Source organism: Anolis sagrei, chromosome 4 (genome assembly GCF_037176765.1).
Source record: "Anolis sagrei isolate rAnoSag1 chromosome 4, rAnoSag1.mat, whole genome shotgun sequence".
Taxonomy (NCBI): domain Eukaryota; kingdom Metazoa; phylum Chordata; class Lepidosauria; order Squamata; family Dactyloidae; genus Anolis; species Anolis sagrei.
Genome location: NC_090024.1, coordinates 29,646,472 through 29,668,724, shown reverse-complemented (window position 1 = coordinate 29,668,724; position 22,253 = coordinate 29,646,472). Strand labels below are relative to the sequence as shown.

The 22,253-nt window shown below is 37.8% G+C and overlaps 1 protein-coding gene across 41 annotated transcripts in view; it reads left to right on the top strand.

Moving 5' to 3' along the window:
- RIMS2 (regulating synaptic membrane exocytosis 2) overlaps positions 1-22,253 on the top strand; it is a 401,331-nt gene that overhangs the window by 45,275 nt on the left and 333,803 nt on the right. For 27 of the 41 annotated variants that reach the window (XM_060775748.2, XM_060775735.2, XM_060775707.2 and 24 more), the window contains exons 2-3: positions 4,498-4,530; positions 4,924-5,010. The exons of the other annotated variants lie outside the window; for them this stretch is intronic. In XM_060775748.2, the coding sequence (XP_060631731.2) occupies positions 4,498-4,530; positions 4,924-5,010 (120 nt within the window). The remainder of the gene's footprint in view (positions 1-4,497; positions 4,531-4,923; positions 5,011-22,253) is intronic. 41 annotated transcript variants of the gene reach the window in all.

Here is a 22,253-nt window from a genome sequence, read left to right as displayed (position 1 = left end):
AAGAGACCCCTTCTTAACCTTCAGACATGGATTGTACTCCTTCTGAGGCCACAGTTCAAGTTCTAATCCCTTCTACATTGGGAAATCCCCTCCATCTGGGAAATGTTTCAGTGCAGGCTTGTTTTTCAGATGATCTGCTGGTGTGGTCTGTTACATTTAGAAGCCTAAATATCAGCAACAAAACAAGAAAAAGAAGCCAAAGGATCCTTCTCACTATTTGGAGTGTATGTCTATGCCTCCATCCAAATGCATCCCTTCTCCATCCCATTTGGAGAAGAGCTTGGTGCCATCAATATTTGTCCATTCTCGACATTATTTGACTAGGAGGGTTTCAGACAATAATACTTCCCTGTTAGTAGTGGTAGAGACAGCTTTGGATAGTGAAATTGTAGATCCTCATCAAGAGAATAGATTGAGACTCTTCAAATGCCCATTCAGGCTACACAATTTGCTCTAGAAGGGCTGTCCGTGCCCAATTGAATTGAACTGCCCTACTTTTGCCACCAGTTCCAACTTCTTAGTGCCACTCTGTTCACTGTCGCCCTTGCATCTCTTGTCAACTGATTTGATCTCCTTATACTCCTCTCAATTTCATAGCCCTCATTCTCCATGTTGTTTGCCAGCCCTTCATTGGCAAGAACCTTTGGGTTCAAAGCACTATCGTCATTTGTTTGGATCTCCATTTTATCTTTCACTTTTGATGGGAGATATACTACAGGGTTTTTGTGTGTTTTTCAGGCTGTTTGGCCATGTTCCAGAAGCATTATCTCCTGGCATTTTGCCTGCATCTGTGGCTAGCATGGTCAGATCCTCAGAGGAACCTCTGAAGATGCCAGGCACAGATGAAAGCAAAACATCAGGAAAGAATGCTACTGGAACATAGTCATACAGTCCGAAAAACTCAAAGCAACCCAATGATTCTGGCCATGACAACCTTTGACTACTCATGCTATTGTTGATATCATGTCATTATTATCATGGTGCTGGGCATTCTCAGTATCACTTTAATTTCTTCTTGACAATGGTTTCCACATCAACATTTTCCTCGATATCAATCTTTGTCTAGAACCCATTCCACATCTCATAGGCAGCTTCTATCTTGTAGTTGGTCTTCAATTCAACAGTCTTCTCAACATCCATATTGAAGGGATAAGCATAGTTGCTTAAACAGAGTCAGATATTCCTTTGGCTTCTAACTATGAAGCCAAAGAGGGGTTGGTTTCAGCAACATCATCTATTGCTGATGCTCGCAGACACTAACCCATTGCTTAGGTTTGAAGATACTCTGTTTCATTCAGTTTGGAGAGAGACACTGACTCCTCCTCATCTTCATCTTGTAGATTTTTCATTAGGTCTCCTATAATCTTAATAGGGAATTATGTTTTTTCTCTCTCTCTCTCACTGATGGCATATGATCTTTTGTGGACCAGATATTGCACATAAATAAAACCTTGAATCTGGCTGTGCAGCATAAAATTCAACATTACATGCTGACACTTGCTTCCCTTCCAGTTCTCCCTTATCTATTACAGATAGCCAGAAAATAATGGTCTGTGATTTTGTCAGTTTCGTCCACTTGAAAAAACTTAATGGCCTCTACAGAGTTGTTGAAGCTGTTACTACCTGGCTGATACACCATCCCAAGGCCGACTCTATTATTAATGAGACTACCCAATCTAAAATTTCCCAAAAGATTTATTTAACATCCACTGAAAAGGAAGGAAAGAATCTTGACAATATAAGGAAGGCATTTTACTCTACAGCTTCTCCCTCCTTCCAGATGTCTAATTATGCCACCTGCATAGGTACCTATCAACAATTCCTGTGGGGGAAACTGTATTTGGCTAAGATATTGGGTAAAAGACTGGAGGATTGCTTCTATCTTGCTGTCTGAAGCGCACCAGTTGGTAAATCAGAAGATTATGGCATTTTGATGTCTGGCAGACTGTTTTGCTAAGGCTTTGTCTGGGATGGTTGTCCTTAAACAACATGCCTGCTTGTGATCCTCATGCTTCTTATAGAATTATAGAATTATAGAATCATAGAGTTGGAAGAGATCTCATGGGCCATCCAGTCCAACCCCCTGCCAAGAAGCAGGACAATCACATTCTTGCATTGAGGACTTCCCTTCCTTTTCAGTAGTCAAACTGAAGAAAAAATGGAGCATGCACATAACATGTGTACTATCATGAAGGTTCAGTCTTCAACCCCATGTCCAGGGTACTCTTGTTTCTCCTTGATATTATCAACCGTTGACGCACCAGCATAGCCTTGGCAACATTCAGCAACATAAGTACGCACCATTGTTTCTCAAGTTATCTTTCCAAAAAGAGGTATTTGGGAGGAAGATACAAGCCACAACAATATGCAAATTCCATCGTACTTGGACTTTCATTACCTTGGATTCATGGATCCCCAATATCATCACTAGAGTTCATGCTGTATAAAGCTATCTTTTGGGGTTTTTTTTTTTTGCACAACTCCTCCTTTCACACTAGAAGATGAGGTGGAGACTGCTTTTAAAAATAGCGATCAAGGCTGTCTCACTCACTGTATTGTTTCTCTCTCTCCTGATACTTCATTGTGTCCAAGAAGGATGAAGGATTGCATTCCATTCTAGATGTTCAAGATGCCCAATCCAAACATTTCAGAACGTCTCCTTTCATTTCCATCCACCTCAATGGAAATTGGAGTTCATTATGTCTTAACTTTTCAGGGGGCTCAGCCATACCTATGTTTTCTTTAAGATAAAGCTTTCTTGAGATCAGACATACCTTTTTGTCTAAAGCAGTATTAATATTCCATCTCAATCAAGACATCATCTTGCTTGTGTTGATGAAGAATCCTACTTCTGAAATGGAACAGAGTTTAGACAGACTCTCATTTTTTATGTAGCTAGAACATCAGGTTTTCATACTTTTCAGAAACTATATATGTGTGCTATTCTTTGTTGATGCGAGGAAGGGCTTACCCATATCAAATCTGAATTTGTTGACGTGACTTTTGTTATCTTGCTCATGAACTTGTCAAGAGGGCACTCTCTGTTGGTAAACAAGGCTATTCCATGAGAGCCATGGCTTGTCATTGGCCTTTCTGAGGGGGAGTCCCCATGAATGATGTATGTAGAGTGGCTACATAGTCACAGTCTTCAACCTTCCTTTCCCATTACAGACCGGACATTCATTTCAGAATCGATGCTACTGTCTGATACTCATGTTTGTCATGACGGTCCATCTAGATTGCTAGTCTCCCATTTTGTGAATCACAGAGACCATGAAGAAGAACAGGTTGCTTATCTGTATCTGTGGTTCTTTGAGTGGTCGTATGTGAACCCATCCCTCTCTCACATTTGTCCTACCAATCCTTAGTTCCTTGGACTGCTGCATCGGTGTCCATGTTTAGGTGGGAAGCCTATATAATGGTGCTTGGAGTAGACGGGGCTTCCATCAAAAATGATGCAGCGTTCAGACACTTATAACCCATTTGTATGAGTTCACAGATGACCACTTGAAGAATCACAGTTACAGGTAAGCAACCTGCTTATTTGTTGTCATTCATGATGTGCTCATCCATGCACACACACAGAATATTATTGTATTTATTGATTTTCTTCTTTTTTCAGATTCTTCTATACTCAGTGTATAAATTTTAGGGTGTGGTTGCTTAAAGTAGTTTTGTTTGTCCTTCTTCATTCTTATCTTTTACCTGCTTGTTGCCTATCCATGTCCTTTTGGTCGCGTGCTAATGTTGCTTGGCTGTTATCATCTGTGAAATGTTGGAGGGTATGTATGAGCATAACTGGCCGAGTGTTGGCTTTTTCTTTTATTGTGTTTTTAATTGTGTTTTGAACATTATTTATGTTTATTTGTTGTTATGATATGTTTTAACCACAATTTTATTTTAAATATGTGTTGTATTATTAGTTCAGTTGTGCAGGGGGTTTTCTTGGTGGAAAGGTAGGGGTTTCAGTTAATTAATTCACCAAAACAAAGGACCCTATGGAGCTATAAGTAGTTTTTTCCCCATAATAATAATGTGCAAACTTTACAAGGAAACTGAGGTTTATTTGGAGAGAACAGTATAAGTGTTTGCACAGCTGCAATATTATTGTGGCTTTGTTAAACTTCATTTAATTTTTAAACTATCTATAATACATGTATGTTGCTTTTGCCCATAGAAGTAAAGTACAAAATATAGCACATTAGGATTAAATACCTTTTGTGGACACATCAGTAATTATAGTTCTTAAAATTCTAATATTTTAAGACATTCTATTTTTAAAATAGGTGCCAGTAAAATTATATAATCCAGGACATTAATTAAGCATAGATATTTCATTAATACTTTTAGTGTAGTAGAAATTTGATCTAGATAAAGGTTGTAGAGAATGCAAGAGTGAGTTTTGTGTTTACTGTCCAAGAAGACAGGGAGAGAGGGCTGCAGGCAGGATTTGTATTCTAGTATACTGCACTCAGTTGTGCAAACTTATCTTTTTAGGGTCAAAGAAGAACAAAAACCACAAGGGACACAGTAAGTAAAAAAATCTTTAAAGTGCAGTGGGCTTAACTTCTCTACCTTTACCATATCCTGCTTTCTGCACCTTTTATAGTACTAGATTTAACTAATACCTGATAGACTGCGGTTAGTCATCTGCTTTCTGACTGGCTTGTAAGAGCTGCCTGCAGCTTCTTACTTCATCCACATTTTAGTTGGATGTAGTTTCTTGCTACCTGCTTGTGGACTATTTAAATGTAAATCTTTATTTTCCTTACATCCTTTTAGTGGCTGACTTAATTGCAGTGAACATTCCCATTGGCTGTAGCTTTTCTGCCTTTCTATGACTATTATTGTTGGGTAATATAGCATTTATGTTAGTGTGAATTTATTTGGTTATTCAGTCACATTATTTGCTTATTTGAACAGGTGGTTTCCCTTTAGTGGAATCACTGAGCTGGTAAATAACGTTCTTCAGCCACAGCAAAAACAACAAAATGAAAAGGAGCCCCAGACGTAAGTAAGCTATGTGTAGATTTAGTATTGATGTAGCATCAAAACATACCAAAAAGTTTGTTTCAATAATAACATCCTAAAATAACATCTCACAAATGAAGGCTGCAAGCCAATTGATACATTACTGGGAAGTAAGTTTCATTGAATTCAGTGTGACTTACTACTCATTTAACATTTAGAGAGAAGGTTGTATAACTTATATTGTTTGTAGAGTTTCCATTGGGAAAGGAAATGGGCAGAGCTTTGTTTGGTTGATCGGAGCGCCTTCTGCTCTGAGCCAGATCAGCTATCATGAATTACATGATAAAAAAAAACTTCTTAAAAATTAATGTGTTTGAAATGGACAAGAGCCTGAATTTTTCAGACAAGGAGTGTGGGTTTTCAAGATGTTCATTTGGACTAAATATTTACTTACATCATCATTGTGTCATTCTTTCACAATATCTGTCAAGTTGAAAGACTTTCACAGATATGGTTTTTATGGTTTTTGTTTCTTGGAGTCATGCATGGATGGCTGTTCCTTGAGGAGAACCATATGATCAAAGACCTCATCCGTTCAGTTGAAAAATATGACAATTATGAGAGAAATGGCAAAGCTAGAAGAATCAAATTTAAGGGTTTTTTAATCATTGGAGAATTAGGCATTAGGGATTTTGATAACAGAACGTACAATCCTATGTATTATATCTGAGATTGTTTAAATTGTTCTTAAACTAATGGGTAATAAAACTGTTTAAAGATTAGATGTGGTTACATATTGGTAATCAAATAATTGCTCTGGAATTCTAACATAAATTATATCTGTATTAGTAATATGATGGCTAAAGAAGACACTATACCATATATACTCATGTATAAGCCTACCTCATTTATAAGTTGAGGACAGATTTTGGAACCAAAATTATAGATTTTGATTTGACCCATGGATAAGTTGAGGTAATTCTGCAGAGAAGGGAAAGTACCAATGCCATCTTAGAAGGGCAGCTGCCCCTCTCTGCTGGTGCCATTTTTCCACCCAGGCATTCAAAAAAGCCAGAAGTGGAGTCTCTGCTGAGATAATAGAGGGGAGGCTCTGCCTTTGCTTGCCTTTTGCTATTCTACTTAGAGAAGGGGGTGGTTCCTTTTTGATAAGATAAGGTACATTACTCACATTGACCCATCTGTAAGTCGACTTAGGGTTGATTTTTTGAACTAAAATTTCTAGACATTAGTGTTCATTAGTATATAGAGTACTATCCTGGTCAAACACCTATACTGGTGGGTATGAGTTATTCTCTGGTACTTTCTAAAGAGATTTGGTCATATTTCTGCTTTGAACACAGAATTTTACTTGTTTCTTTAATGTATTTATATAATAATAATAATAATAACAACAACAACAAAAACAACAACAACAACAATCCTCCTTTTGTAGACTGCCCTATCTCTCCAAAGGGACCCAGGGCTGTTTCCACCATGTATGGCAAACATTCAATGCCAAAAAAAAGAAAAAAATCAGACAAATTACATCAGAACAAACAGTATTGAACAATGTAAAAGCAACCATACTTTAAACTTGATAACAAAGTAACTGACAGTAAGAACTTAAATAACCCATATGGATACAACAGTTAATTAAAATTTAACACTAAATAAAAACAACTAAGAACAATAGCTAAAACCATTATAAAAAGATGACATGAAGTGCAACAACCAACAGGCTGAGGTCAGTTCCAGTCTCTAGAGAAAATGTAACATATCTAGGTGGGAGTATAAGGCAAGCATGTTAGTCTTCCTCCTCTCCATACGCCAAAGTTCTTAAGTGAGTTTTTAGCAGTTTTTTGAAAGCAAGGAGAAAAGGAGCAGTTTTTAATTTGCTTGGGAGGGAGTTCCAGAGGCAGGGAGCAATCACAGAGAAGGCTCCATCTCTCATTCTCACCAGCTGTGCTTGTGACAAGGGTGGGACTGAGAGCAGGGCCTCCTCTGTGGATCATAAGGCTCAGAGCAGTTTGTATATGGAGGTGTGGTTCTGCAAATAGTCTGGGCCTGAACTGTTTATACATGTATATCGTACAAAAGCTCTATGGTTTTACAGCCAGACGTTGCAATCTAGTATACATGCAAGTACTAGCTGAGGCATGAATCTTGAACCAAACGTTTTGAAAAGCTCTGTGTAGATTTAGAATGCAATTTATATTTATGTATGTATGTATTTACAGAGAAATATACAGTCATGTAAGAATTTTCATATTATCACATCATAAGTACTTTTAGGGGAAAGTAATTGGAGTTTACAACTTGTTTATTGTCTTTAGATACATTTGTATCAGTAAAAACTCAGGTTGTGTTTCAAAATTATATGTTCTTCTTGCTAGGTTGGGGGCCAACAATACTACATGAGTATAGTTAGATCTTTTTTGTTTTAAAAAGAAATGTTTCTGATTTCCTTTCAGTTTAAAATTGTTTTCACTCAAAACTGAAATTTCGACAAAAACATTTACTGTTGCATTCATATGTGAACGTTACTGATCAAAAAGATAATTCACAGTAGCAATGAATACACAGATACATTTTTGTTCATTTTGTTCTATGTAAAATACATGTATGATTAAATGATATGATTTTCCATAACTTCGGGTTATAATTTGTACATGGAATGGTGATTTAAGTCTTTAGGTTGAATCTTTGCAGAATGACCAGGGTTCTTGAAATGGGCTAAGCATGGGATAGTAACTTCCATGAAAATTATGGTACAAAACATGATATCATCATGGTAATGTTTTAAAAAATATATAAAACCATTCTTTTCAATGAGATATTCTTTCACGTGTGTTGATTTAGTTGCTGAAACTACATACATTTAAAAATACCCATGTGATCTAAAGATATATAAGGTTAATTGTGTGGAAGAGAAGGAGTAATTGGTAGCTCAGTGATCTCAAACATCTATGCTGGCCACTTGAGTCAGTCCAAACTGGTATTGAATAAAGTGGTTTTGCTGTGCAGATGATTACATAGGAAATCCTGGAATCAGTTTGAGGCATGAATGATTATTACACAAGACGCAGAGTACTGATGCACATTAAGGGCTTTCTTTTGAATGCTTTCCTGGGCATTTGTTGTCTGGCTGCTGCATTTTGAAGCCAGCTTTGAACTGCATTAAATGGTCAGCATAGATGGTCCCCAGTCTGGTATTTATATCTTGTCTGTTGAAATAAAAGCAAGTTTACACAAGTTTAGTCATTCTTAATGTTACATGAATGAATAACAATGTTGCCTAACATATTTTATTGGTTTTATTTATATCCCCCCTTTCTGCTGAGATGGAACCCTATTTGACTCTCTCATCATTCTCCTCCATCACACACCATTTTAGGCTTCCACTTAAATCCCCACTGTGATACCCTGTCTACTCCTGGATTCTGTGCAAGCGTCTCACATCCATGAGTTTAAAATCCTCTATGGCCTTGATCCCAACTACCTTTTTCTCTTGTCTTATACCCAATTAGATCTTTGCCTATGATATTTGTTCACCCAGCTCAACCACCTCCTCCTGTCCAAATTTCTTCTGTAAGCAATTCCATCTGCCCTTTCTCATTTGTTGTTTCTTATGCCTAGGACTACCTGTAAGAACACCTCCATTATATCTGCATCTTTGTACCTCCGCATTGCTTCACAAAGCACACCTTACATGGGATCAACCCATGCATCCTATATCCTATTGTAGTTATATTAAAGTATGCTAATAATAACAATAAATACTCTCATATTGTTCTCTTCCTTCCTTTCCATTATTTTACTTTCCTTTTGGTTGATTTAGAGATTGAAAATTACATAGGGAAGGAGGGTTTTTTAAATATTTTGTATAACAGCACTAGGAACTGTGGTGGCGCAGTGGGTTAAATCGCTGAGTTGCAGAAATTTCTGATTGAAAAGTCGGCAGTTCGAATCCCATTGTTAGCCCCAGCTTCTACCAACCTAGGAGTTCGAAAACATTCAAATGTAAGTAGATTGATAGGTACTACTCCAGCAGGAAGGTAATGGCACTCCATGGAGTCATGCCGGCTACATTATCTTGGAGGCGTTTGCAGACAATGCCAGCTCTTTGGCTTAGAAATGGAGAAGAGCACCGCTCCCCAAGTTGGACTCGACTCGTTAAAGGGAAACCTTTACCTTTATAACATCACTATACAAACCAATCATCAAGTTTATAAATGCTTTAATATGGTTTATGTTTATTTGCAATCTATAGGTAATCTATATCGTGTCAGCTTTTCCAGTTGTTTCCCTTCAATCCTGCTGTCACCTGGGATTGCAACAGTGATGATCAATACTTTTTTTTAACACGATCATGAGTTCAGGAGTATTGTGCTCCAAAACTCTGTCAGTCTGAATTTGTCCCAGAGTAGTTTCATTTTTTGTAACTTTTTCATTATTTATTTATTTATTTTATATCATCATCATCATAATCTGAATATACTGTATACAAAACAGCCTTATTAATGTTAACATATACAATATATAGAATCCATACAGGATATTTTGGGATTTGTGTCTCAGTCCTTGGTCCCAATCTCTGTTTGTTCAGTGAAAGATCTGAAGGTCTACATATAATCAGCTGACCACATGTGGCTCTGTATGTGAAATATAAGCATATGATTTTGCAGACCTTCAGGATCATGTGGGAAAGCCTATATGCAGGTGATTTGTATGTATTGTTACATGTATTCAGTTGGGTGCATGGTTAGATATGTGAATAGTAGCTACCTCAGTCCATGAGTTCAGTGAATGGCCAGTGTCAACAAAATAAAGTTAGTATAAAATGTCTTAGTGGGTTATATTTTTATTATAATGTAGTTTTAAGGTTAGTTTTGTGGATAATTAAAAACAACCATTGATGATACACTGCATTATATTATTATTGCAATGTTATTATAGTATTCTATAACCTTTCCCAGAATAAATCTATAGTACTTGAAACCAGATCTCTCAGTTTTTATTAAATACGCTAAATCTATTATATACGATTGTTTGGTGAAAAAACTCCTGTAAGTTACTTTGTTTAGATCAGTGGCTCCCAACCCAACCTAAATTGTACAACAAAACAAAAAAGCCTTTTATCAATCTGGTACTTTAAAAACGTGTTTTGGATGTGTTACTCCATTAGTATAAATAAGATACATTACAAAAATGTTGCTACTGCTTTCAATCCTCCTTATTTTTATTTATGCTCTATATTTTCCCCAAGATTGGGACTCAAGACAGCTTACACATTTAAATGATTACAATATAGTTAAAGCATATAAAAACAATAGTAAAGAATTAAATAGAATTTAATTGTTAACAATATTTAATTTTTTAAAAAACATACTTAAATGATAAAAAGTAAAAGGTAATTAAAAATATACCTTAAAACTTGTAGATAAATTGGTTACATTTTGAAGTAAATAGCTGGTAGAATAATTACATAGGGCACGGGAAGCTGCCTAGGCTAAATCAGACCATCGATCCATCTTGACAAGTATTGTCAAAGATGGCAAAGATTTCAGGCACAATACTTTCTTATCTCTCCCTAGAGCTAAGTAGATCCCATCTAAATGATAACCAGCCCACTGTGCCATTTTAAATGGAATGTTAGAGTGGAAATTGCATAGACAACTAGATATAATGTCAAGTTTTCAAACTTTGTGTGTGTGTTTTTAAATTTAACACAAATGTACCCTTGGTTTGCTCCTGATACAATAAATATACTAGAAATGTCAAGGTTCTGATAATTGGGAACTAGTAAACAGACAAAGCAGTCAAATGTTCCTTTTAGAAACCAATTTTCTTAAGATGTTTACATCTTGCCCTTCCTATCTCAATTTTTCTGGTAGAAAAAGTAATATTCAGTGTTGATTTTCTTGAACCTGATTTATGTTTCACCTTTGATAACAAATACTCTATTCTAAATAATGTGATATTTGGTCAGATCTGATCCTTTTGTATCATGGATGGAGAGAATAAATAAGAAGATAAAAATGACAAGTTTTGCATCAGAACCCAAGACCCAATCTAACCTGTTTGCTAGAATAACAGGATTTTTTCAATTTGGAGCACAAAACCCAAATGCACACTTACAGGGTCTAGGTACTTGGTTTCCTATCACTATGTGTGAAAATTGGGATTATTGTTGATCAAAAACTCAGCATGACCCAGCAGTGTACTGCTGCAGCAAAGATGACAATATTTTTGCCTGGATTTTATAGAATTCTAGATTTTAATACACAGGTAGTAATATTCCCACTGTATTCTGCACTAGCCAGGCCTGATCTGGAGGAATGCATTCATTTCTAGACATTTTCGTTTTAGGAAGAGTATAGACATGTTTGAGTAGGTTTACAGAAGGGCAAACATGACATACAAGGAAAGGTTGGGGCAGTTAAACATGTTTAGCCTATTGAGAAGAAAGTGAGGGATGACATTATCAATATCCAAAGTAAAATGAAGGTTATTGTCTCCCATAACATATGATGGGACAAAGTTTATTGGTTTCAAGTTACAGGAGGGTAGATTTTGATTGAGCACTGAAATGAATTTCTTGACAGTGTGATCTAGATTTCCTGCCCTGTGTGAAAGTTAAACTTGGTTGATGGGCCACTTCCATAGAATCTATGATTTTATGTTTACCCTCATCTTTCCTTCCATTATGCTATTTTCTGTGTTCTGTGGGGTTTGCAATCTCCTTCCTTTTGAGGATGCTTATGGGGAATGAGCCCTTCTTGGTGCTTTTCATATAAATCATTTCACTAGCAGAATCCTACCCAGTACTATGCAACAGAACTATATGTAATGTGCCTTTTATTGCTAAACATCATATTTCAAAAAATGGTGTTTGAACTATAATTGAGATGGGAGCATATGATAAAATACAGAAATTCCCAGGTAAGAGTCATGATGTAGCCCTAGCATACTGATATTCATGCAGTTGGACTGAGGATACATGATTTTATGTCTCTTTCTGGTCATGTTGTACATGATAAAATGGCTAATTCTCATTTCTAAAAAAGGTAATGTTTTCTTCAGTGAAAACATCAAGAAGGAACAATGGATATAACTGAAGGATCAATCAGTTGAAATATTTTCTGAACACTGTAATTATAAGATAGCTGGACAAACAGAAGTGGAAAGTCCTTATTCCTTGGTCCTTCTAGAGAACAAAGTAATATTAAGGAAATGTAATACTTCGGGATCAGTTATGCTCTTTTTCTCACTCAGATTCACTCAACCCTTACAGTGGCTAGGTCCAGGAAAAACGATAACAAGCTGAAATAAATCAATCCAGTTGACATATTGTAGGTGTCATAAGGATTGTAGCAAGTGATCAAATCTGCTTTGGCCCAGGGAGACAATTTGGTCAGGAAATCTTCCTCCCCCACTTCCATGTTATGAAATAAACACTCCAGGGTATTCCCATTGGCATGGAAATACATGGCATTGGGTACCTTTGAATCTCCTCTTTCACTTATGATTCCAACTACTTCTTAGTGAGGACTTGATATTTTTTCACTGATAGAATAGTTTGGAAACCATTGCAAAGAAAAAAGTGCAAGTAGGAAACACATTTTAATAAGTGTAACTTGTATAATGTGTATTTCAGTGTAAGTTAAAAAAGGAAACTAATCTCATAGATGTGTGTAGCAGAATCATGAGAGCAGACTTGGAATTAAAAAATTGCTGTATGTTGATATGCGGATCGAAGTCCCAAAGTCATATTGAAAGCCCAGACTACCTTTTCTTTGCTTACTTTGCCAAAAATGTGCCCCCACCACTATCCTTCTTCCTTAATGACTCCTAGGCCTAACTTACATATTTGGAGCACATGCCCAAGGGCATCACTGCTCACTACAACGTCTGGATTTCATGGACAATCCAGTCACTGAGATAGCTTGCCTCATAGTATTATTACTGTGAAGAAAAAAGGAAGGTGAAAAATGGCAGTGAGTGTGCCTTGAACTTACTGAAAAAAAGGTGGGATACTAATAATAAGGAAGAAACATTTCCGAATGAATAGTGGAACTTCTGAATAAGCATTATGATTTAAGTTAAAAAAAAAGCCTATTATTTTGTTTCAAAATAGGAAGGAATTTATTTGTATTATGTCAAGAAATTCTAGAAAAAGTAATTACCCTATATTGTCATCAAAAATTGTAACAACTTTTGATGACAAATAACTTTTCTTTAATGAAGTGCCTGGACCAAAGAAAAGTGATTTGTGTGATGGAAGGACAATAATTTTCTTCATAAAAGGAAGACTCCTATCAATGCCTGTGCTGAAAGTTATGTACCAGTCTGAGTTTTTAATGCTCATGTACATATGTTCATTTAGGCATGTGCAACCCATGGTTCTAAATGGTTACAAAACTAGGGGGCGCTGGTGCTTTGTTTCTAAAGAGTTTTAAAAGTTTTTGTGGTGGAAATCTCAGAACTCTAACAAAACTTTAAAAATTTCATTATAAATGGCAGTTCCTAATTGGTTCTGACATAAAAACATGGCAAAAGTTTATTACACTGCAAAAACTTTGTCTTTGTGCAATGGACATCGCCTATAGCACATTTTGGTTTGTTGAGTTTCCACTAATTTAACAAAGTTTCTGCCTCAAAAATAAATTTTCAGGAGTAAAGACCACACAATGAAACAGGAAATAACACTTTCAAACCAGGAACAGATTTTCTTTATTATTAAAAACGGTTTTTAAAAACTTTGAAAATTCACCAAAAGCAGTGGATAAGTCAAAAGTTCTGAAATTTGGTAAGCTAACAGTGGCAAAATTTTGAAAGTTTTGTTAGAGTTCTGAAATTTTCACCACCAAAACTTTAGAAATGCTTTAGAAACAAAGCACCAGCATCCCCTAGTTTTGTAAGTACATTAGAACCATTTAGAACCATGGATCACACATGCTTAATAAACATATCTAGATGTATTTCTCCTACATACAGCCATTGACCTCTATATAGTGAGAGATATAATTATTTTACAAACCCCATATCCATGGAGACACATTCCTGGACTTGCTATAGAAGTGCTAAACTGTGGTTAATAGTAAACTCTATTGAAATGAATGACTTCCAGTAGAAGCATACCATAGAATTGCACTGAATGCTCTTGCATCTGTAGGTCCTCCAGTGTGATTCTGTGATCAACCTCCATTGGATAAGTGAAACTGCACTGCCGGTCCCAGTTTACAGGAGTTACACTGTACTTATAATGTATTATACTCAAGTTCTGATTTGCCCACTAGAAAGCCACATTCGGACTTTAAATCTTGTTAAATATATTTAAGATTGAGTTATGGATATGTGGTAGAACTGCAGTATCTTTACTATACAATGTAGAAGCTCCACCTGGTGGAATTGTGCCTTCTACAAAAAGAAAAATGAACAATGCAGTACAGTACTCAGGAGTTCCTGGTTCAAAATCGTGGGTGACCAAATGACATCCCCTGAAAACATGAGAGGAATTGCTACAAAGCACTAAAAACACAAGATTTTCCGTTGTGGGAATACTCCGATTCGGGACAGAAAATTCAGATATTTGAATCTCTACATGTCCCTACACTCGGAAAATAAAGGATTTTTATGTTGGTTTGATCCCGGGTTATACATCTCAATTCCTGATTGGTTGTATGCAGAGAACATGACAACAGTTGACCAGAGAGCAAAAGCTTTATTCTGACAAGAGAATCTTCGTTCTTTGTTTGTGACACACAAACAAAGGTTTTGCCATGTAATCAAGTTTCCCCATGCTTCTATGATAAAAACAATAAGGAAGAGACATGTATAACCCAGGAACATCACCCCGTTGTTCCCAGGCACAAGTAAATGACCAAACCTGTCTGGACAGATGGTCATGCAGCCTCTGAATGATAATAATAAAGATGAAACTCTGTTCCTGCCTTGAAAGTGTCATTTACGGTTTAATAGTGTAGTCCTGCCTTTGCAAGTAGTGGTCCTACTCCACAAACTTTGTTTGTGTGCCACAAACTTCATTAAATGCGTGAAGGATGAAGTTTCTCCTGCCTGGACAAAGTTTTCACTCTCTAGTCAACTTTTTCCATTTTTTCAGGACAAACGCAATGAGGAACAGATATGTAAGACCCAGGAACAAAACTTCTATGAACAATGCGCATATTTGCATCTGCACATTCAAAGTTTTTTTTAAAAAAGCCGAAATTTCCACTGGACATCCCTCGGTGGCCATCTTGTGGGCTTCAAAATCCCATAACAAAGCAGCAAGCCTGCACGTCTCAGGCAGAAATCCTGGGGCCAACAGATCTCTGTGCTGACCTGGTCTCAGGTCCTGGGGTTTTTTGTTCTTTTTTTGCCCCTCATGGAAAACCCACAATTTGGTGCTCTCTGGAAGTGCCCTGGAGTAGAGGTTTGAGCTCCTGGGCCCCATTCAGTTGCAGTTGTACAGCCAGAAAAACGGAACAGTAATCTTCCTCCCATATTTGTCCTATACCTTTAAGTTGGGTTTATGTAGCCAATGGCACACAGTGCGGCAATTCTGGCAAAGATTTCTAATTTTTCAGCAACTAAACAGAATGTTGCCCTAAAATGCCTATAACTTTATAGGAAGATACACTCCTTAGTTGTAATGCTATGCTTCTGATGACTCACTATTGCCGTGTTCGTCTCAATCAGTGAGTCCTGTGCAGGCTGCTTTGTATGTATATGTCAATTCATCAAATATTTACTGGACCAACAACAGCCTTTGTGTACTGGAGTGGCTTTCCCCTTCTCTGTACAATTCATACAATTCCATATCTGGCGTGGAAGCTCCATGAATGGACAGATGTTGTTCATCTAAATATTCCCTTTGGAAAAAAGGGGAAAGTGAGATTATATCAACTGGCCATTTATGATAAATAAGGTTATGTTTTGCTAGAGCTCAAGAGATGAATCTTTTACCACACTGTATGAAGACTTGGTAAATGTTTGAACGTGGCTTGTGTGTCTATGTTCGAGCGTTGCTGTTTCAAAGTGGATAGTGTATAGCAGATGGAGACATTTATTCATATCTATGCTTATATTTCCCTCTCACCTCTCTATGCAATGTGACAGCCTGCCTTGCTGTGGCTAATATAGTCTATAGCAGTGGTTCTCAACCTTCCTAATGCCGCGACCTCTTAATACAGTTCCTCATTCTGTGGTGACCCCCATCATAAAATTATTCTGATTGCTACTTCATAACTGTAATTTCGCAACTGTTATGAGTCTTAATGTAAATATCTGATATGCAGGATGTATTTTCATTCACTGGACCATATTGAATATTGGTGGGGTTGGAAGGGATTGATTTTGTCATTTGGGAGTTGTAGTTGCTGGGAATTATAATTCACCTACAATCAAAGAGCATTCTGAACTCCACCAACAATGAAATTGAACCAAACTTGGAACACAGAACTCCCATGACCAACAGAAAATACTGCAAGGGTTTGGTGGGCATTGACCTTGACTTTAGGAGTTGTAGTTCACCTACATCCTGAGAGTACTGTGGACTCAAACAATGAAGGATCTAGACCAAATTTGGCACAAATACTCCATATACACAAATATGAACACAGATGAAGTTTGGGGGAAATAGACCTTGACATTTGGGTGTTGTAGTTACTAGGATTTTTAGTTCACCTACAATCAAAGAGCATTCTGAACCCCATCAACGATACAGTTAGGCCAAACTTCACACAAAGAACCCCCATGACTACTGTGTTTTCTGGTGGTCTATGGCGACCCTTCTGACACCCCCTCTCGACCCCCTCCCGGGGTCCCGACCCCCAGGTTGAGAAACGCTGGTCTATATACCTTTTTATGTGTTCCTGTTTCTCATTTGTCCAGTTTTTGAACTTAGACTTTCAATAGAAACACAGCTTCATTATTACCAATGCATACAGAGACTATTGGTGACTAAATCATGATGTATAGCTAACTGGAGGCCTTATATATATTTTTCCTGCTGTCACACATGCACAGCCCTCAACAGTGTAAGATTAGACGATGGAGTGGTAAACACTCCTGATCCCTGACTACACTGGCACACCCAGTATTGTCCATGCTTATCTCCTATTCATTAAAAAGGAAAGCCATCAAGTAAGAACAATACTGTTGCAGCAGTAAAAGGATACAAGTTACTTAATAATTGAACACTCTCATGAATGTTGTAAATGATGTGGAATGAACTCGTTCTAATCCTGATACTGTAATGTCCAGGGGTGTTATATTTCTGAGTTAAGGTAGACTGATCTATTATTTGGCACTTGTTTATTTTCGTCACGTGAGATGAAGTCTTACAGAAAGTTAATTCTGCAATTACTAGTACAGGTAATATCTCCCCAGTAGTAGCAAATTCTTTGAGCGGCTTCAAAAAGGCAGGTACTGTCTATTGTACGTGATCTCACATTACCTGAAATTATAGACATTGTTAATTTAACTATGTTTGTTTCTATTAATTTTACACGACCATCTTTGAAAAATTGTATCCCCTTAATGGTTCAATACTGCATAAAATAAATTAGAAGTATTATTCACTGAAAGCATCCTGGAAAAGAATTCAGATACAAAAGGTGTGATTATGGACTACACAGATATTTTAAGAAAAGCATATTCTCTCAACTGCTTTTTGCAAATAGATGAAAAATGCTTTATATCAGTGGGGACAGATAAAGTTTGAAGATGATATATCTTAACTGAACTGGTTGCAAACTTATACCAAAGGTACTCATAACCTATGTTCTTCTTTAAAGATGCTTATGGCAATATTTAAAGAGCCAGCATGGAGCTATGGTTTGAGTATTGGAGGATGACTCTGGAGATGTGGATTTGAATTTCTTCTCAGCCATGGAAATCCACTTGGGCCCATGCTACACTGCCATAGACATTCCAAGTTATCTGCTTTGAATTTATTTATTTATTTATTTATTTACTTTGCTTGTATACCACAATTTCTCAGCCTTGTAGGCGACTCAACGCGGTTTACAACAAGAACAAAAGTCAATCCAACTGCATACAAAATTTAAAAACCATTAACAGCATAATATACAAAATGACATATCAATAACAACACATTAACGTCTTGTAACTAGAATCGTGATCCAATTCGTCTTCCATAATTCCGTTTCCTATATTCATCGTGTACATTGCATTGTTTAACCGAACGCCTGTTCGAACAGCCAGGTTTTTAGTTTTCTTCGAAACACCATTAACGATGGGGCTGATCTAATGTCCATGGGAAGGGCGTTCCACAGCCGAGGGGCCACCACAGAAAAGGCCCTGTCCCTCGTCCCCGCCAGCCGTGCCTGTGATGCAGGCGGGATCGAGAGCAGGGCCTCCCCAGAAGATCTTAGAGTCCTGGTGGGTTCATAAGCAGAGATATGTTCGGATAGGTAGCTTGGGCCAGAACCGTTTAGGGCTTTAAAGGCCAACGCCAGCACTTTGAATTGAGCCTGGTAGCAAATCGGCAGCCAGTGGAGCTGGTGCAGCAAAGGAGTTGTATGCTCCCTGCGCTCTGCTCCTGTTAGTATCATGGCTGCCGCACGTTGGACTAGTTGGAGCTTCCGAGCTGTCTTCAAAGGCAACCCCGCGTAGAGAATTGTAATATATGGCGGTGTAGACTCATATAATCCAGTTCAAAGCAGATAATGTAGATTATCTGATTTAATAATCTGGATTATATGGCAGTGTAGAAGGGGCCTAGGTAATTTGGTACAGTCTTTTTGGGTCAGGAGTGACTTGAGAAACTGCAAGTTGCTTCTGGTGTGAGAGAATCGGCCGTCTGCAAAGATGTTGCCCAGGGGATACCTGGATATTTTGATGTTTTACTCTCCCTGTCTTCAGTCGTGCCAGCATGAGGGTTTAACCCATTGTGCCACCGGGGGCTCCTATTTGGTAGGATAGAGGCTCAGAGGAAGGCAAAGGCAAATCCACTCTGAACAAATCTTACCATGGATACCCCACTATAGGGTCATTTTAGGGTTGCTATAAGTCAGAAATGACCTGAAAGCATGTAACACCCTAATGACAACATTTATGGAAACAAGGAGAAACAAACATTTCCCTTTAATTATACTGCACAGCAACTATATATTGTATGTAGTGTTCTGAAGTTGAGTTCTGTCCCAAAGGATTCATAATTTAAGATGGATATAAAAGAATAGTTAAGAGAAAGGGATATGGCTTGATAAGAAAAAGTGACAATGAGATAATGGAAAGATAGCAGGGAGGAGGCCAGGCAGACCTCCCGAGAAAGGGAGTTTCAGAGCTTATAGCATTTTGGAATTGCTGACGTTTCTGTACAGTTGCCAAAGGCAGCTCCGCATATTATTATTATTATTATTATTATAACTCAGCCATTATCAGGACTTCAAAATTGAACTGCAAAGGCTCTAGCATAAACCAGTACAGGCGGCCCCAGTGGTCATCGGCACACTGGGTGCTGTGCCAAAAGATCTCAGCTGGCATTTGGAAACTATGCGGATCTTTGCTGTCAGTGTCTCTTCACTATTTTATCGAGATTAGACATTGCTCTCCTCCCAAGAAGTAAGCGTCTTCTGATTGCCTGGCTGCAGTCTGCGTCTGCAGTAATCATTGTACTCCTTGATCTAGTTTATGGCTAGCTGGGAGGCACCTCGGTCTTGTCTGGATTGAATTTCAGTTTGTTCACTCTCATTCAGTCCATTATTGACACTGGTTTAGTACAGAAACAAAACACTTGAATTAGGTGGGAAGGAGAGACAACAATGGATGTCATCGGCATACTGGTGACAACAAATCCCAAAACTCAGGGTTACCTCTCACAGAGTTTCCATGTTAAGCAGCACAGGAAGCAAAATTGAGCCTTGAGGGACTCCACAGTGCTGTTTTTAGTAGAGCAATATTAATTATTTAAATGTTTTAAAACATTTAAAATAAGGATTGTCTTTTAGGTATGTTGTCTTAAACTATGTTGTAGGCGGGATATAGGATATATAAATTAACAGATGGAAACCATCTGGAACCAGTGATTTTATTTGTTTATAATTTGCCAGTGAGGTCATCTGCTTGCTCTCTTTTCACTTTTACTTGGAATCACTGCTCTATGAGATTCAGAGATTTGCTGTTAATTGACAGGTGACTTGAAGGCAAGTACATACATAGAAGGATAGCTCTCTAGAAGATATTATTACTAATCGCCTTGTTCAGGCCTTGCAAACTCAGTGCCATGGATTCGTTTACTGAATCAAGCCATCTGTCATACAGTCTTTTTCTTTTTCTTCTGTCTTTCCCCAGTTTTATTGTCTTTTAAAGGAGTGATATGTCCGACTAACAATAGCCTCTGGCCCCATCTACACTGTTATATAAAATCTAGACTATCTGATTTGAACTGGATTATATGGCGGTGTAGCCTCAGATAATCCAGTTCAAAACAGATAGACTATCTGCTTTGATAACCTGGATTATATGGCAGTGTAGAAGGGGTCTCTGTTTCACCCTTTTAACTTCTAAGGCCCCTTCTACACTGCCATATAATCAAAGTAGACAATCCACATTATCTGCTTTGAACTGTATTATATGAGTTTACCCTGCCACATAATCCAGTTCAAAGCAGATAATCTGGATTTTATATAGCGGTGTAGAAGAGGCACAGGTTCCTCAAAATTCTTTTTTGTACCACAGGTATTCTATTTGCATTTTCTATGTGGAAATGTGTCTTCTTTGAACTTCAATTCAATTGTCCAAGCTTTCCAATCTGTGGGAAGAATTTTAAATTCTGATAGCTTCCTTCATATCTCTCATTAGCCATGCTGGTGATCTCTTGGACTTCATGTTTTATTTTCTGACCTGTGCTTTTTGTTCTTTTTGGTCCTTTCTATAATGTAGTTTAAAATAGGATAAGCATCAAGGCTTTATCCTTTTTGTCTTTTTCTTTTAACTGCCTTTTTGCCAATACATTTTTTTTGGGGCGGGGGGGGGGGGGAGGTGAAATGCACTCTCGGTTATCTCCTTTTAAACTAGACATTATTCCTGCCATATTTAGGGAATACAGAAAAGGTTACAGATATTCTGCAAACTCACTTTCTGGGTGCACCCAGACAGCGTCTAAAATGCGCACACTTCAGGATTTTTGTGTGCAGCATCCAAATGAGACCCCACGTAATAACTAATGCATTTGTGAGAAAGCATGGAAACCCAGGTTTATTCCGAAGTAATTTGATGCTGCAAAGACCTAAGTCTTCCCGAAAGATCTGGATCAAACCCAGGATGGCCACTGTCTGGACTGCCCCCTCGGAAGTTCTCAGACACCAGAGGTGGCCATTCACACAGCCCTCTCACGTTTTCTGGGTTGAATAATAGAATCATAGAATCAAAGAATTGGAAGAGACCTCATGGGCCATCCAGTCCAACCTGCCAAGAAGCAGGAATATTGCATTCAAATCACCCCTGACAGATGGCCATCCAGCCTCTGTTTAAAAGCTTCCAAAGAAGGAGCCTCCACCACACTCCAGGGCAGAGAGTTCCACTGCTGAACGGCTCTCACAGTCAGGAAGTTCTTCCTCATGTTTGGATGGAATCTCCTTTCTTGTAGTTTGAAGCCATTTTTCCGCATCCTAGTCTCCAGGGAAGCAGAATCAGTCCAGAATACCCGAGAGGGCTCACACCTTCTCCCTAAAACCCATTAAAAATGTGAGGGGGGAGTAAAATAACTTACCTGGCTGCCGTTAAACTGCTGCCGGAGCTCTCCTGGCATGTAGAAATGACATGTCAGGAGAAAGGGGGCAGTCATTGAACAGATGTAAATCTATGTGATATTATGTATCACCAGCTAGCTACTTAACTTAAACATTAAGCTTTATAAAGGTGTTTTAATTTGCTTCTATTATATAAGGTTGAATGCTGATCTTGTACCTATCATGTAAGTTTCTTGGAAAGATTTGTTCAGAAAAACTTTGCCTTTGCCTACCTCTGAGGATGAGACAGAGTGACTTGTCAAAGGTCAACCAGTAGGTTTCCAAGCTTGAGAAGAGTCTAATCCAGGTCTCCAGAGTTGTTGTCCAGAATTCAAACCACATTGGCATTATTGCATCCCAATGTCAAAGAGTTGTACAGACATCTACACAGAGAGTGCATCTAAACTATAGAATTAATGCAATTTGATGCCACTTTAACTTCCATTGCCCAGTGTAATGGGAGTTGAAGTTGTACAAGATTATTGGTGCCTCACCAAAGTATAGCTCCCAGGATTCCATACC